Source organism: Cuculus canorus, chromosome 2, assembly GCF_017976375.1.
Source record: "Cuculus canorus isolate bCucCan1 chromosome 2, bCucCan1.pri, whole genome shotgun sequence".
Classification (NCBI taxonomy): Eukaryota; Metazoa; Chordata; class Aves; order Cuculiformes; family Cuculidae; genus Cuculus; species Cuculus canorus.
The window spans coordinates 96,691,123-96,707,141 of NC_071402.1; the positions used below are offsets into that span (position 1 = coordinate 96,691,123).

Sequence of the window (16,019 nt, forward strand, 5' to 3'; positions counted from 1 at the left end):
AGGAGCTACAGAAGAATTTCCCTCAGTCAGAACTATAATCTGATACCTGATAAGCTGAAAAATAAGCTGATAGTTTAGGAAATGCAACTTGGTATAGTGGGAAGGATTTTTTTTTTTTGTCCCTTTTTACTACAGTTGGCATTTTCTGAGAAGAAAATTTGGGGCTTTTATGCTAGAATAGGTTGATCAGGATGATTTCTCTTTTCATTTGCTTGAAAATGCTTCTTTAAATGTTACTTTAAATACCAGCTGCTTGTCACTCAACTAATAATGCTGACTATTAAGTAACAAGATTTCAGACTCCTTTTTGTTGGTTTTACAGTTTATTCAATTTTCAAGGCACTATTTTTTGTGTATCTTTTTATATGTTCTTACCTCCGTCTAATGAATGAGCTATGTGTAGAACTTAATCTTGAGGTCATGTTTTCATTAACGTGCCATTCCTGCACTTGTTGCTCTTTGTAGGGTAGCAAGGGAATGCATCCTCTTGACAGAGAAGTAGTATTTTTGGGAAGAGCTGAGAGGACATGAATGGTTGGACTCGATGATCCAGGAGGTCTTTTCCAACCTAGTGCTTCTGTGTGTGTGATTCTGTGTGACATTTAGAGCCCCTCCTTTAAAGTACATGCTTTTTGTCTTTTACGTGTAAGTAGTTTTATTCCCAGCTATTTATCTTACTGTTCTTTTCTTAAACCCCTTTTTCATGGTTTTTATACTGTCAGAACTAACTATTTATAAACAAGGGCAGTGTGGTACCTGTAGTATATTGGTATCTGTGTAGAACACTGGGGTAAATATTTCTTCATGGAAAACTGAAATCTCTCTCCCTTCCAGGAGTTTGGTCTGCCAGTTTATCTCCTTATTGCTTAACAGAAATAAATATGAAATGAGGACTTGTCCTTAGGAGCCTGAAGGCAGGCCACTCTGATCGTCCTCTTGCATCTTTTTGCTGATCTCAAGCAAAAAAATTTCTTCACTTGTGCCCTCACCTGCAGATCTCAGTTCCTTCCCTGCTGAAAGCTCCTCTGCTTTCCTCTCTGCACCTCTCCCCATTTTTCCATTTCTCATAGTGTTTGCTGTGCCCTTAACTGGGTACAGCCCTCTAGCAGGCACTCGGGGCTCTCCACATACCAAAGTTTGTTCATTTGAGCACATTCAAAAGGAACAGTCTGTATCACCTTGCTCAGTGGAGAGGTTTCCCTAGCATAAGAATATTTTTGTGCATTCATCCTAAGGTGTCATTTTCTTTGTTTCTTCTCTTATATTCCTCATCAAGCTCTAGATTAATTTACCCTTTCATGTAAAGTGTTTGCTTTCTTCTCTGCAGCTCCTGATCTCTAGAACAGCTTTCTAGAGTTCATGCCTCAGAACTTTGACTTTTAAATTCTATTTTTAAATTACTGCTTAATTTTGAAAAGATGAAGGAAAGCCTGTGGAAAGTGCGTAGGAATTGCTAAAGCATCTGAGCTACAGTTTCCTTGCTGCGGTCAAAACTTATCTGTGCTCTCTGGATAGGCTTGCATCCCCTCCCTAGTAATATCAGCATTGTGGTCACATACAGAAAAGCTGCCATTTTATCTGCCCCTAGCAATTGTAATATCTTCTAGAGACTTCACCAGACTTAGTCATCTGCCTTTGCTTAACTTGCCCAACTTCGTCCTTGCTTTTGGGCACTGACGGAGCGCTAAGACACATTTCTGTGGCTTGCTGTTTCGTTCACTGTCAGCTATCACTTAATACATGCAAGCTATTCCTTGCTATGCTTGGTCATTTTCAGTCTTCTATTTTCCCTGCTCAGTCAACCCTAAACAGGAATTGCTTTCCAAGCCTTCATCCCATTTTTTTGGAATAAGTTATTTTATCTTCTGTCTCCATCTCAGCAGATTTTGTTCCAGTTTCCCTTTGCTCTCATTCAGAGTTCAACTTTTGTCCCTTTGTATTTAAATCAGACTGCTGCTGCTTTAATATATCCTGAATGCCTGCTGGGGACCAAGGGACTTGTATATGTCTCATCCTGAACAGGACCTCCCAGGAGATGGCATGTGCATAGCGTGGGCAGGCCCAAGAGCTATTGCACTTGCAGCCTGAAATGGAATTTGCCTGTTAATGTTTATATTGAAAATGTACCAGCTATGCTTTTCCAAGTGTTTTTAAATTTGGGATTTTGAGGGAATAGAAAGGCACATGCCTTGCTCAGTTCATCCTGTCAAATTTTATGTGCCTGCTAAAGCATAATGGGTGCAGCAGTACTTCAGACAAGGAGTTTTCAGAAAGTAGCACAGTAATGCAGTTTTTTTCTTAGATCTGTATCTTGCAAACAGTGCAACCGTCTTGCGTCCAGTAATAAAGTTCAGGGAGACATCTAGCAGGAAAAATTTCAAATGCACGTAGTTTGGCAATGTTATGCTCCATGCTTTTATCGTTGGAAAGAATTAGAGGACATTTTACTGCTTCTTCCATCAACCTTAGAAATATATGCCTCATAGAAAATGAGGCTTTGGTTTGACACAGTGCAGTCTTCAAAAACTCATGCTTCCCTCTGCTTTCTTGACAAAGCCCTGTGCTGGCTGTTACCTAACGCTTGGTGCTTTTTTATCTGTTGTGCTTTTATAAGGTGACACTTATTTTCTTCTTTTTAACTGGTGCTAGTTTATTTCCCCAAGAACTGAAGTTACTTGCTGTGTGTCGTGAAAGCAAAGCTGCTCAAATGCCAAGCTGATTGCCCTAACGGGGATGAAGCGTGTCCCACTGCTTCTGCTCAGCAGCCCTCAGTCACCTGGACAAGGGCTAACCTAGAATCATAGAATAGAATGGTTTGAGTTGGAAGGGACCTGAAAGATCATCTAATTCCAACCTCCCCTCCACAACTTCCTCGGGCAACCTGTGGCAATGCCTCACCACCCTCATCGTGAAGAATTTCCTCCTAATGTCTAATCTAAATCGTCCCTCTCCAATTTACAACCATTCCCCTAGTCCTATCACTCACTACAAGTCTTTTTTACTAAGTCCCTCCCCAGCTTTACTGTATCCCCTTCAGGTACTGGAAGGTCCCTATAAGGTCTCCTCAGAGCTTTCTCTGCTCCAGGCTGAAAAACTGCTACTCTCTCAGACTCATATGGGAGGTGCTCCAGCCTTCTGATCATCTTTGTAGCCCTCCTCTGGACCTGTTCCAACAGCTCCATAGCTTTCTTATATTGAGGATTCCAGAACTGGACACAATACTTCAGGTGGGGGTCTCACAGGAGAAGAATAGAGGGGCAGAATTGCCTCCCTCGACCTGCTTGCCACAAACCTGGCAGAAAAACTCCTTATTTCTGTTTTGGAGGAGGGTTAGGTTTCCCCTTGTTTTTGACCTCTTGAGCCAGCTCCTTGCAGCATCTGAGAAAGACGTACCAGTCAGGTGCTGCCTGCACCAGGGGAGCAGGGGTAGCTCAGGGATGGGAGGAGGACGCATAAGAAGAGATGGTGGCTGCAATCTGTTAGATAGAGGTAATCTCTTAGGTAGCTGTGAGGTCAGAACAGCATGTTAAGAGACATGGGCTATAATGTTCTGATTGCACCTTTTCCATGCATGGTTTCAGTTCATGATAAAATACATTTGCTTTTTTCCTAGTCTTTTGCAAGCATACCTGCCTCCAATCTTTTCTTAAAAGTTTATCTCCGAGACTGAGTATTTTAAAGTGAATTTCATCAAGTCCTGCCTACTGGAAAATACTTAGTTTATCCTAGTAGATTTTAAAATGTTTTCATACAGACACAAGTGTTCTTGTGAATACCTTCTTGTGGGTTTGATCCTGACGTTAATTGTGGTAGCTATCTGGTTTGTTTCTCTCTTTTTTTTTTTTTTTTTCATTACCTCTCTTAGTGGTCCGCACTGAACAGTCGATCCATAGTTTTATCTACATCAGCAAGCACTTGTAGTATTGGAAGGGAAAATGGAGTCAAAAAAGTTGATGCCAAACATTTTGGGTCTCCATCAAAGGGTTGGGTAGGCATCTGGTTCAGATCAATAGGATGCTTTGCTGCTGCTTTTATGTCTTTTGCTGGATGTATCAGTTTCTGGCTTTACCTGTTTCATTGCCCCATGTGCTTTATGATCCTTTCCTGATCCCCCTTAGGAATCTGACTTCCCTTTATTGTCTCACGTTGCTAACAAGTTCTTAGTCCCTACGCTTCCTATATTTCCCTATCATTGAGATGCTTTATGCTGGTGTCCTTTGGCTTGCTACTTCTTAGTAGGTCCCATGTACTCTGCCAGAAGACTGCATGCTATGATGGATCAAACAATGCAAATAAAGATAATACAAACATTGTACAAAACCTTGTACAAATAATGAATGTAGTCCTGTAGTGGAAATAAATTATGCAAATCAAGATTCTTTTTTTTTAAAGGGTTGCTCTTTCTGTTGATTGCTGAACACAAATCTTGAGATTTCTCAAAGGAAGTCTGGTATCAAAGCATTGTGAATAACTTTGAAGATGGGAGCAAGAAACTGAGTCACACAGGATCTCTAGTGCAAAGAAAAAGCGCTAGAAAATCTTTGGTCTGTAAGTCAGGGAAGAAGAAATTGAGAGAATATGCCCCTTCAGACCTGTATCTTATTATGATGTTTGTAAAAACAGGAAGGGGAAGAAAGCGCTTGCTGAGTGACGTGTAACATCTGGCCAGAAATTAAGCATTCCCTAGGGTTTTCTGTAGTTGTCTCTTGGTAACTTCTTCAACCTCTTTTAAACTTTTCTTAAGTATTTTGCTCTGTGTCTTTCTGTCTGGTTTTCTGTATGTTTCATGTCCTACAAAATCAGTCTTTCATAGTGCTGTCTGCCATTTGGTATTTCTTCAGAAGCCGGTCAGTAGTCCTGTGCTGCCATAGGTACAGTATGCTGGTGAAAGCAACAAGCGTGTGGTGTTTGTAACACTCCCTGACACACATGGATGGGCTTGTGCTGCTGCGCACAGCCAAAGGATGCTGGTTTTGTTCTCTCACTACCAAACCTGATTATTTGAACTTCACACAAAAATTTTTAAGTGTTTAACCACAAAAGCAGGCACAAAACACTATTGTTTGTCTTGCAAACAAGTTGAGGCAAAAAGTTTTGATGTGTAGTCCAAACCAGAGTTTCTCTTCTGATGGAGAGAGCCGCTGTAAGTCTCCGAATTTTAAGTCTTTACATTTCCCTTCATTCTTACACCTGGTTTTGAGATTCTCTTTTATCTTTAATTGTATCCCTTTGGCCTAGTCTTCCCACGCCCTGAATTGTTCCATTTTCGCTCCTCCTTCCTTTACTCTTACAGTTCTCAGGGTGGAAAAACTTGAAAAAAGTGTGAAATGTATTGCTCCTTCTGGAATAACTGCAATCTTAATTTAATCCAATTACGGTGGCTAAACATATTAGCTGGATACTTTTGCTAACAGTTGACCTTTTTGAAATCTCTGTCCTTGGATTACAGAGCTGATGTCTCGGGGAGAGCAGCAGAGGTCTTCCACACCATTAGGAGCTGCCACTGATGAGCTGCTGGTAGCGTGGTACCTGCGTTGTTAGGAGGATGCAGTTAGTTCAGTTTTGCTCTGTTACCAGTGAATTAGTGCCTCTCCCCCCGTGCAAAATAGAGAGAAGAGTGGCTTGAGCACTGTGCCCAAGCTGTTATATCATGGGCTTATTCGAGTTTCACGTGCTTTAACTCGCCTTTTAATAAGTTTGAGGTTTGCAAATGGAGTCCAGTACAAAAAATGTTAGCTATCCAGAAATAAATGTATATAAATTAATTTCTTACAGAGTCTTCTGTTGATCACAGACCCAAAGGGAAATGCATAAGCTAAATCCACAATACAGCAATATCTATCTGCACCTCCATAGCAGAATGTATTACTTCATCTTGTTTCACTGAGGAGCAGAATATGATCCCACCCTTTGGGGCAAGTCTAATGTGCAAGCAAATAAAACTGAATTGTTCTACCTAATTGAATAAATAACAGCCTTTGGAAACAGTTATTCGACCAAACTTTTATTAGACATAAAATTTACTTTTCTTCCTCTTCCTGTGTCTTCCCAGGTAATGTTCTTTCTATTGTTAGGATAACAAGTATCCCCAGATTTAATTTCAGTAACCTTAGTAGTGTGCCACAGTATAGAATTGTTTCAAAAGACAGTAGATTGTGTTTCTGTCTAGGAACAGAATTCATATTGGTTGTTTTCATTGCAGTTTTTCTGTGTTGCATAGTTTAATGGTTTCATTCATTGTTGTTATAGAAGATGTACATAGCATTCTTTTGAGCTGAATGCAACGTTTAGCTACTTTTCAGGCATCATCTTTCTGATACTGCTTTTGCTCCATCTTGCTTTTATGTATGCAGCTTTAATGTAAACTAGGTATTTGATGTGAAATAAGTGTAGTGGTTGTGCTTTCAATGAGGACAAACTGTTGGCAAGCAGAGAACAGTTGTCTAATGCTGCTCTTGATGTCATGTCTTGTATTTCATTGATGGAAAGCTCATAGTAGTGGTCATTACTGGTCCCTCTCAAAGCTATCGTTTCAAATGGGGAAGGAACTTACACTAATGCTAGCTGTGCGTAAATTTATATGGATATGAGGAGTTTTTCAAAAGAACCAGAGCTTTGTGGGCGCATACCTTTCTGCATGAGCATTTGTCATTGGTTTTCTTAACTGAAACATTCTCAACTCAGGTGGAGATAGAAGTCTTTCATATGTATTTAAAAAGGTCCAGACTAGACAGAAGTAGATCATACAACTGTCACTCAGCTTTTTAAATTAAAAAAAAAAATTGCTGCATCTTCCAAATAAAACCTCCAATCTAGCCTTTGAGAGTGAAAAGTTGAAGTCGACCTTTGGATTCCCATAAATATTGAGATTCCCTTGTGATGAATATGGGGTGTGAACCTTTACTGATACAGAACCTTGCTGTGAAAAGTTCACTGCTGTCTGCCTTTCCTATATTTGATAAATTGAAATATGCTTCCTAACAATACATCAATTAAAAGAAAAATTACTGTTTTCTGTAACAGGCAAAACGAAGGCTGGAGCTAGGAGAAAGTGGCCACCAGTATCTTGCTGAAGGACTAAAGACTCCAAAGGGGAAAGGAAGAGCTGCAACAAGAAGTCCAGATAGTCCAAAAAGTAAGGGAACTTGTAACATGGTATATTGCAGAGGGTTTTTGATTTTTAGTAGCTTGAGATTGGAGTGAACCAGTGCAACAGGCTGTGTTATCTAGCTAAAACTGTTTGTTTATTACTGTCCTCACTTGGATGTGTGTGCAACATACTCAACCCCACAGTCAGGTTGCGCACAGTGTGTTTGTAGCATGCATCCTGCTGAGAGGCTGCAGAGGCTCCTGCCCAGGACCTCCTCTTCAGCCAAGGACATGAAGCTGGGGATGCCTAGGAGAGGTAGGTGTTGGGGAATCAAGATATTGTGACAGGATCAAACATACAGTTATCATGCAAGGATAATCAAGCCAGCCTCTTCCTGCCTTACTAAAGCTCCAGCAGCTGATTGGCGAGGCTTCTTCCTCCAGGCAGGGATTTGCAAAGAGCTGTAGCTGCACCCTAGCAGCACTGCATGCTAAACGCTTCCTGTGGGCTCCGAGCTGCCTTCTCTCCCTGCAGTAGGAATAGATTATTACTGCCACTGCCTAGTTGCTGCAAGTATTAATCTCTGCACATCTGTATAGCCTCAAGCAGTAGGTTTCTTGCAACAAGAGCTGGGGATGTAGCCTTGCCGACTAGTTTGGAGGATTTCAGGAGAACTGGTCTTGCAGAGAGAGGGGAATGAGGAAAGCGGAGGACTGGGACAGCAGTGCTAGTGGTGGAAGGACAAGAGATATTAAGGGGTACTCACTTGCCCCTCCTCATCAGTCGAAGAGTTTGGTGTTTTTGAGAAAGGTAGGAAAAGTGAAATTAGCTGAAGATATGAGCTTGAAGTATTTTAATTAAACTTAAAAAAATGTTTTAATTAAACTAAACGTCATTAAGCTAAATAAAGCCCATTTTAAATTGGAGTGTGTTCACAGAAGTTCAGTACCATTCAGAGTATAGCATGCTGCTGCAATGTTAAGGCAGTTCAGAAAATTTCTTGCTGTATGACCAGGCACTCTGATCTTCTTATCCTTTTCTAAATCCCAAAGGAAAAACAAACAGGACAGAAACCACCTTGCTCTAAATTCACAAGGTCACCTAACTGATGTGGAAGTTCCTCCATTTCCCAGTGCAGATGAGCCCTGAATCTACCTTTAAAAAAAAAAAAAAAAAAAAAAAAAAAAAAAGCAGGAGGTTTTTTTTCTTTGCAAACAAACAATGACTTGGTTTTCATTGAAAAGCTATTGTATTTTTCAGAATGTTTAAGGGTAATCTAAAGTTTTGCTTTCAGGTAGGATTTTGGTTTTGACTGACTGCAATTTAGTGAAAATGACTGTGAAAATGATGTTTGGATCAGTCTAAGATCCATCCTGAATAATGTTTGACCTTACCTGAATCAAATGAAGGATTTTAAATGTACTGTAAAGGTTTTGCTAACAGGGGAACTTCCAGCAGACTTCTAACAACGCCTGGCTCTTTTCCCTTGACACAAAGGCTTTGAACAGTTAAAATTTATTCTCGTCTATGTATTTTAAACTCTTAAGAGTTCATTTATTAAGTACATAGCCACTGTATTGGTGCGTGAAAACAGCAAGGTGTCTAGCAAGATCCCAGGCATTTGCTGACTTCTGAATTTAAAAGAAGTGGATACTGTTGCCCAGTCTGAGCATTGTTTTGTTATGGAGAAATGATGATTCTAAATTGTATCTTAACGTCAGTCTTCTCTAGTTCAGTTGAGTTTTCTGTCAGCTTTGGAGTCTAGTGCTGATGGAATCTGTTGTTGCCTTCATGCACTGAAGTCCTGCTTAATTGCACGTGAAACACTTAGTTTACAAGAGGGGAAAATCAAACTCTGATGAAAGCTGGCTATCAGTCTGATGAAGGAGTGCCATAGGGGAATTTTTGGTGTTGCTGCCAGGATAAATAGATACTAAAAATACTATTAAGAATTCACACAGTGAAAGCCTACATAGAATACTGCTATATGTATCCTTTAGACTAATGGAAATATTTGTACTTAAAAAAAGTATATATTTGCTCATGTACCTGTGACTTTTGGAAAAGTACATCTTGAAATACAAAGAAATACCCAGTGGTAAGTTGTACCTTAATGCAGAGGTTTGAGACGCTTCTTTAGTAAAAATTAAAGAAATATCTGGAATGTGTATACTTTGATTTCTGGATGCTGCTTTCAGAATAAAAATGAGAAAAGGATTTATCTGGGTGGGTTTTTTTCTTTCCAAGCTCCAAAATCTCCTTCAGAAAAGACTCGGTATGATACATCACTTGGCCTTCTCACAAAGAAGTTCATTCAGTTGCTGAGCCAATCTCCTGATGGGGTCTTAGATTTGAACAGAGCAGCAGAGGTCCTCAAGGTGCAAAAAAGGAGGATTTACGATATCACCAATGTACTGGAAGGCATCCATCTCATTAAGAAAAAGTCCAAAAACAACATTCAGTGGATGTGAGTATTCATTATCCTTTTCCATTCCTGCTGTCTGGTTTCACTGTCACTGAGCAGTAGTGTTTTTCTTCTCCTACCTTCTATTCTAACACTTTGTTCCAAGCAATCATCCAAAATGCCTTCCATCAGGATAAAGTTTTCTTTTTCTGTTAAGACAGGTTTTCAGTGTATAAATAGTGTTTTTCAGGGAAGTTAAAAAACAGTGTTTTGTCTGTTTTAAGGTTTTAGGTACACATCTGTACCTTCTGCCTCCCTCATTCTTTTTCCCGGTGTGGTTAGAAGAGAGAGGAGCTAGAAGCAAGATTTTGGAAATGCTTAGAAATACTTGACTTGCTGTATCGGTGGTAGTTTCAAAATATGGTCATGATAAAAAGATGCTTTTTGTGGAAAGCGTAGTTTGTTGATTCACTATGAGCAGGTTTGGGGAGAATGGCTGAAGAATTTAGTTTGCAGTGTAAACCCCTGCCTTTTCCCTTTCCCATAGCATAGGATCAAGTTTTACAAATGCTGAAAGGTTGCATTCCTTCTTTGTATCCTTAGGGGCTGCAGTCTGTCAGAGGATGGTGGCATGCTGGCACAGCGTCAAGGCCTCACAAAGGAGGTGACCGAACTGACTCAGGAAGAGAAGAAACTGGATGAGCTAATCCAAAGCTGCACCTTGGATCTCAAGCTGCTAACAGAGGACTCGGAGAATCAGAGATATCCTTTTCCTCAAAACCTCAGAGATGGTTAGTCTCCTTGCTGTGCTCCAGTGGGGGAATTCCTCTAAGTAATGTGATACAAAGCATCACATCAGAGATTTCAAGTAGCTGGTTAACAGGGATTATAATGTAGTTCTATATAGAAGTTACTTAAGCCATTTACATCTGGAATGTCAAAGAAAAGTCAGTGTATGAAGGAGCCTATTAACACCTGTGTTCATGTAGAGTAGAACCGAGAATTTAGCTGATGAATGACTGACAACATCCAACAACCCTGTACTTTTTTGACTAATTTAAGCCTGGAACAAACTCTACTTTTGTGTGCAGAAATTGCAAAGGCATGCAGACAGTCTTTTCTAAGGTAAGAGTTATGTGTATGTACTCACTACTTGTTTTTCTTTTCACTTTAAATTGATGTGTCTACATATTACAGGTGCAGGGAGGAAAATAAAGTTGGGAGTTAGTTTAGTCTGACAAATGAATTTTCAGATTCCTCTGGTTAGATAATGTATAACAGAATATCATAGATATTTTGAGAGCTCATTAAATATCTAATAAATATTTTGAATAATTTAATGTAATAGCAATGCTCAATTGCATAAAGTTCATGTGACTTTTGGTATTTTGGCTGCTAATATGCCCTGTAATTAATCAGTTCTCATTTTCCCTAGATTTCCCACCTATGAGCAACAGAAGAAGGCATTTTATTAAATGCTGATGTGAAAACTTTTATTACTTCATATAATGAGTAATCTAATCTTAGAGCATCTAAAAATGTGGACTTACTATCTGTTCTGAAGAATGGGAAATAACTGCAGAAGTGTCAGTGAAAAGTATGTGAGCTATGTAAATACACTCATTTGACTAGCTTTCATACATTTTTTGAGATGTAAGCAAAGATCGTCAAGTGGATAGGGAGCAGAGTCAGCACTGCCTTCAGCTAAGAGCTTGATCCATGAAGAGATTTAAGCAACACAGAACTGAGCATTACAATTCTTTTTCCAGTTCCGATTCCTGTGGTAGAGATCCCTGCCTTGCTGTTGCTGGCACCCGGGTGATGGGTGAGGAAGGATCAGCTTTAGCAGCATGTGGTCTTCGTGGTTTTGGATTTAGGAGAGCATATTCCCCAAATCCTTCCGTGACTCTGAAGTTTACTGATAATACTAGTCATTATTGAGGAAGAAATGCTGAGGTGTGAAACTTGGGGATGAATCTGATTGTGTCCCAGTACAGTCTTGGACTCACCTCACTGGAGTTTGACACAAGATGACCTGCTGAATACTAGAGAGCTGAGAAGCCTTTTCCTTTGCTTGATCTCTGATAGCAAAGTTTCAGCTTTTGAATATCTTTTCTTTTCCCATGCAACTGGATAGTGCTAAAGCATTGCTTGTGCCCTGGCTGTGTGCTTCCTTGTCTCCATTACAAATACAGTCAGAAAGTAACTAATCCCTGCCTTGAATGTGTTAGGATATGCCCAGTGTGAGTGTGGGGAGCTTTTAGCTACAGCAATGAAGATTGCTGTTGTTTTATTTGAAAAACATGCAATCCTTGCCTTTGTTTGTACAGCGACAGCCACTGTTGCTGTAACATGTACTCTGCCTTTGCAAACCTTACCAAACCAGTGGTAGGAGCCTTGATAAAAGCCATTTGGGTGAAAGCTGACCTACCTGTCATTTTGGTCGAAATTAGATGTGAGATGCATTGGTGTTTTGAGCTTGGGCAGTCTGCGTTGCTGTTTTGCGTGGTAACAGTACACATTTACCAAAATTGTTCCCATTTACATCCCAAAAAAGTATAAGGATAAATTAGGCTCTTGGTGTCAACATTATGCTAGATACTTAACAGATGACAGAAATGAAGAGCTGGTAGTGCTTGCATATGTTCAAGGCTGTTTCACAGGTTTTTTGCAACTGAAAGCACTGTTAACACCTCAGTTACATGGGTCAGTATGTGGGACACAACTGTGCCGTAACCACCAAAACACTCACTTTGATTTGGACATATTCATGTTGAACAGCAAAATATTCATACTCATTCTGTGCTTATGCAGAAATCTTTCCACACTGTCAGATTGTTTAAAGTAGTTGTTTAAGCTGTTTTTAAAAATAATTTTATATATAAATATATTGATTCTTAAAAACTCGGATGAAAATTGTAATTATTATTTTATTGATAACCTCAAAAATGTATTGTGTATGTGCATCTGTAACATGCATCTGTAAACTGTTACATTTTTTCCTGTGATTTCTAGCCCCTCTGCATTTTGATAGCAAGTATATAAAAAAATAAATATAATATTGTCTGTTAGTAGTAGGGAGGTTGTTGAGCTTAAAGTCAACAGAGAATCACTTTTGCTACGCGGTAATGACCCTGCCTCTTAGAGCAAAGGGGAGTTCTCACACACCGGTTACAGTTGAAACCAGTGGAGAGAATGGAAAACTTTGGTCTAAGAACAATGTATATGGAAAAAATGGAAAAATAATTGAAAAACTTCTGCTTCTAATAGTTTGAATATATTATCTGGTTGGAAAATTCCTTAACAGTGATTACATTAGCTTATGTGACGTATCAAGATATACGAAAAATTAGTGGCCTTAAAGACCAAACTGTTATAGTTGTAAAAGCTCCTCCAGAAACAAGACTTGAAGTGCCTGACCCAGTGGAGGTAAGTAGAACCTGGCTTTTCCTGCCAGTTTAGGTATCGTTTTACTATAGATGGAGCATGTGTTATGAGTCCTTACTGTGTGGTAACTGATGTCCACGTTGGATTATAGTGGCATACACTCCTATATTAATCTGTCTGTCTTACTTTGGAGGTGTTTTTTTTTTAAAAAAAAAGGAAGGAGAATCTTTCAAAATTATTTTACACAAAGCAATCATTATTTGTTCTTTATCTTTCACTTCCAGCTTTCCTTCAGAGTAATCCATGCTATTTAAAGATTATTCTCTTTACCATACTTTACGTAAAGAACTTTTTCTTGACAGTTGAAATTTCCTGTTTGTAACCATGTAAAATCTTTCTCTTAAGATATTCAGCTTATTTTTTTTTAAGTTTGTGTAGTTTTACTTCATAAACTTCACAGATAACTCAATGCCTTAAGCATCTTGATGACTCTTATTACTGATACCCTGATTTATTTAGACATAGATTTTCACATAGGATTTTTTTTCTTAAGTGTTAAGTCATTGTAGAAACTTCTGGTTTACTCCTAGAATTCCATTCTTGCCCTTCCTTCTTCCATTGTCTTTGCTTCATTGACAATGATTTTACACATCTTTGTATGTTCTGCTAGAGGACTTTCTATTTGCTATTGTGAAGTCTTTAGGTGATGGGGATTTCCCTTCCGATTTTATAAATAGTTCTGTTTCTGAAGCTGTCTCTGTTCACCTGTGTCCCTCTTCTGTTGCCCCTTCCTACTCAAGCCCGAGTCTATCTCTGTGCCAGTTTTTGTGTATGAGATGTCTGGCACTTTTGTCTTTGTCTGTCCTTTTGTCTTTGTTTTGTTTCTTTTTCCTTTCTCAGGTAGATGTCTACTGTAACTTAGCTTCTTCCTTTACCTATGTCACAACTGCAGAATAAAATGCTTCAGGTGGCTTTTCTTTGATGATATCATCAGGGAGTAGCTTTGCTTTTCTTCATTCCTCTCATGGTTTATGAACCACATGGTTTGGCTTTTCCTGGTGTTTTATCTCTTGGTGGCAAAAGTGAGCTGCTTTACAATTCTCAGTTACAATTGCAGATGCAAGTATGTTGGGCAAGCATAAATAACTTGTATGAGCCATTGCTTTAGAGCATCGAAAATGTATGTAATTTCTTCTCTTAAGGAGCAATTAGACATAGGGCTAAACTCCAGAATCCTCCATGCTCTGTTATTCTTTCATCCCTAGAGTTGGGCTGGTTCCACTGAACCTAGGGTTGCCTGCTGCCAGGCGGGCAGGAGTAGACTCCAGATTCATAGAATCATAGAGTAGTTTGGGTTGGAAAGGACCTTAAAGATCATTCAGCTCCAAATCCCCTGCCATAGGCAGGGACACTTCCCACTTGATCAGGCTGCAGAAGGGTGTATTCCCTGTCACTTCTTTTCTGAAGATTATTCTTTATTTGCTTAGACCCCTTAAAATTTCCATCTTTTTTTTTTTCTTTCCTGTCTTTGTCCTTAATTTGCCCTTTGAACCTTGGTGCAGGTTTTTGAAGAATAAATCATTTTGCTGCAGTGAGGAAGGAATATCTTTTATCAGTCCCCATAAATATATACTGTTATCATTGCTTGCTTTCCTGTTTCTTTCCCTAAGGGAATATGCTTTGATTTTTAATTCAGTGAAGTCAGGCAGGTAGAGAGAGATGCACACAATCATTAGAATGAGTGCTGAAACCTCCCTTATCCTCTATACAAAACTTATTCATTTAATGTTCAGCTTCGGGCAGTGAAGTCCTATTTCTTTCACTTATTTGCACTTACATTTCAGTGTCTTTTTTCACATATCTCAGTCACTCAACAGTACTCTCCCCAACTCCTGTTCTTCCCATCTCCTTTTCCTAATTATCTACAGCATTGCCCTAAGTACTTTTTAACTGTTTCCTGTGCCCTGGGGCATTCCTGTTCAGTTGTTGTTCTCTGTTTGTAAACGCTGTCTATTATGCTACATGACTGTCAGAATGCAAGTGGTAGGATGAACTTTTCCTTAAAAAGCCCAATAAGACTTACTTGAAAGAAGACTGCAAAGAGGTATATAATACTTGTATTCATGCCTTTTAAAACTATTCATGCAGCACACCTGGAACAGGTTTATTTTTAACTGGAGTAATTTAGGATTTTTTACAGTAACACTAAAAGCAACATTGCACATTTTCTATCTGCCTGTATAGGTCATCTTGTATTGCATCAGTATCTTGAGATGAGTTAAGAGTTCCTGTTATTCAGCAACACTATGAAAATTAAAGTTGCTGCCTTGAGGGGGCAGATGGACTTATATAAACCAATTTGGGTGAAGAAAATTGAGTCTTTTTTCTGGTTTTTGTTATTTGGAAAGACTTTTGTGACAAACAGGAACTTGCATACAACTCTTTCAGTTCTGGTTATGATACAACACAAAGCGGTGAGCTGCTGAGATTTGTGCACCACAGACAGTGACAAAGGCTTTTATACTGTCTTCTAGTCTACAAGATATGTCAGCTGAGCCTTTCACATCTTCAAAAAAAAATGCATGGGGGATTTTGGGTTCTCTTGATTATTAATAAATTTATTCACGCACTTGCACACCAATAAGAACTTGCTCCATATCATCAGTATTCTATTGTGTTCATCGTTATAATGCCTTACGATGTTTGATTTGTTAGCAGAGTGCATTGATACATTTATCTAGTACTCAAGGACCTATTGAAGTTTATCTGTGCCCAGAGGAAAATGATGCCCTCAGTCCAATGAAAACCTATAGTCAGGACCACAATGGAAATATTTCCAAAACCATTTCCAAAGGTAAAATTATTTCTTCGTAATACTAATGGCCTTCCTTCATACTCTTATTCAAGGTTTCATTTTGAACTTCTGATATCCAAGTTTTGGGGTTTTTTTCTTTATTTTTCTAATGAGTCTATAGCTGAAGTATCCATTTTCCACTGTGGTTTTCTAGTGGAGATAGAGGCAAATGTTTTCCTATGCACCAATCGTTTAAAATATGCTTTCTATTTGCATAAGAAAGGTTACCAAAGTGTATGCAATATTAAAGGAAGAAACAGGTTTGTTTCCTTTTGTATTTTCAA

The 16,019-nt window shown here is 39.0% G+C and overlaps 1 protein-coding gene across 4 annotated transcripts in view; it reads left to right on the plus strand.

Moving 5' to 3' along the window:
- E2F3 (E2F transcription factor 3) overlaps window positions 1–16,019 on the plus strand; it is a 43,708-nt gene that overhangs the window by 24,583 nt on the left and 3,106 nt on the right. For 3 of the 4 annotated variants that reach the window (XM_054060380.1, XM_054060382.1, XM_054060383.1), the window contains 5 exons: window positions 7,024–7,135; window positions 9,338–9,557; window positions 10,098–10,256; window positions 12,809–12,923; window positions 15,597–15,735. In XM_054060380.1, the coding sequence (XP_053916355.1) occupies window positions 7,024–7,135; window positions 9,338–9,557; window positions 10,098–10,256; window positions 12,809–12,923; window positions 15,597–15,735 (745 nt within the window). The remainder of the gene's footprint in view (window positions 1–7,023; window positions 7,136–9,337; window positions 9,558–10,097; window positions 10,257–12,808; window positions 12,924–15,596; window positions 15,736–16,019) is intronic. The other variant, XM_054060381.1, reaches the window with a different exon arrangement.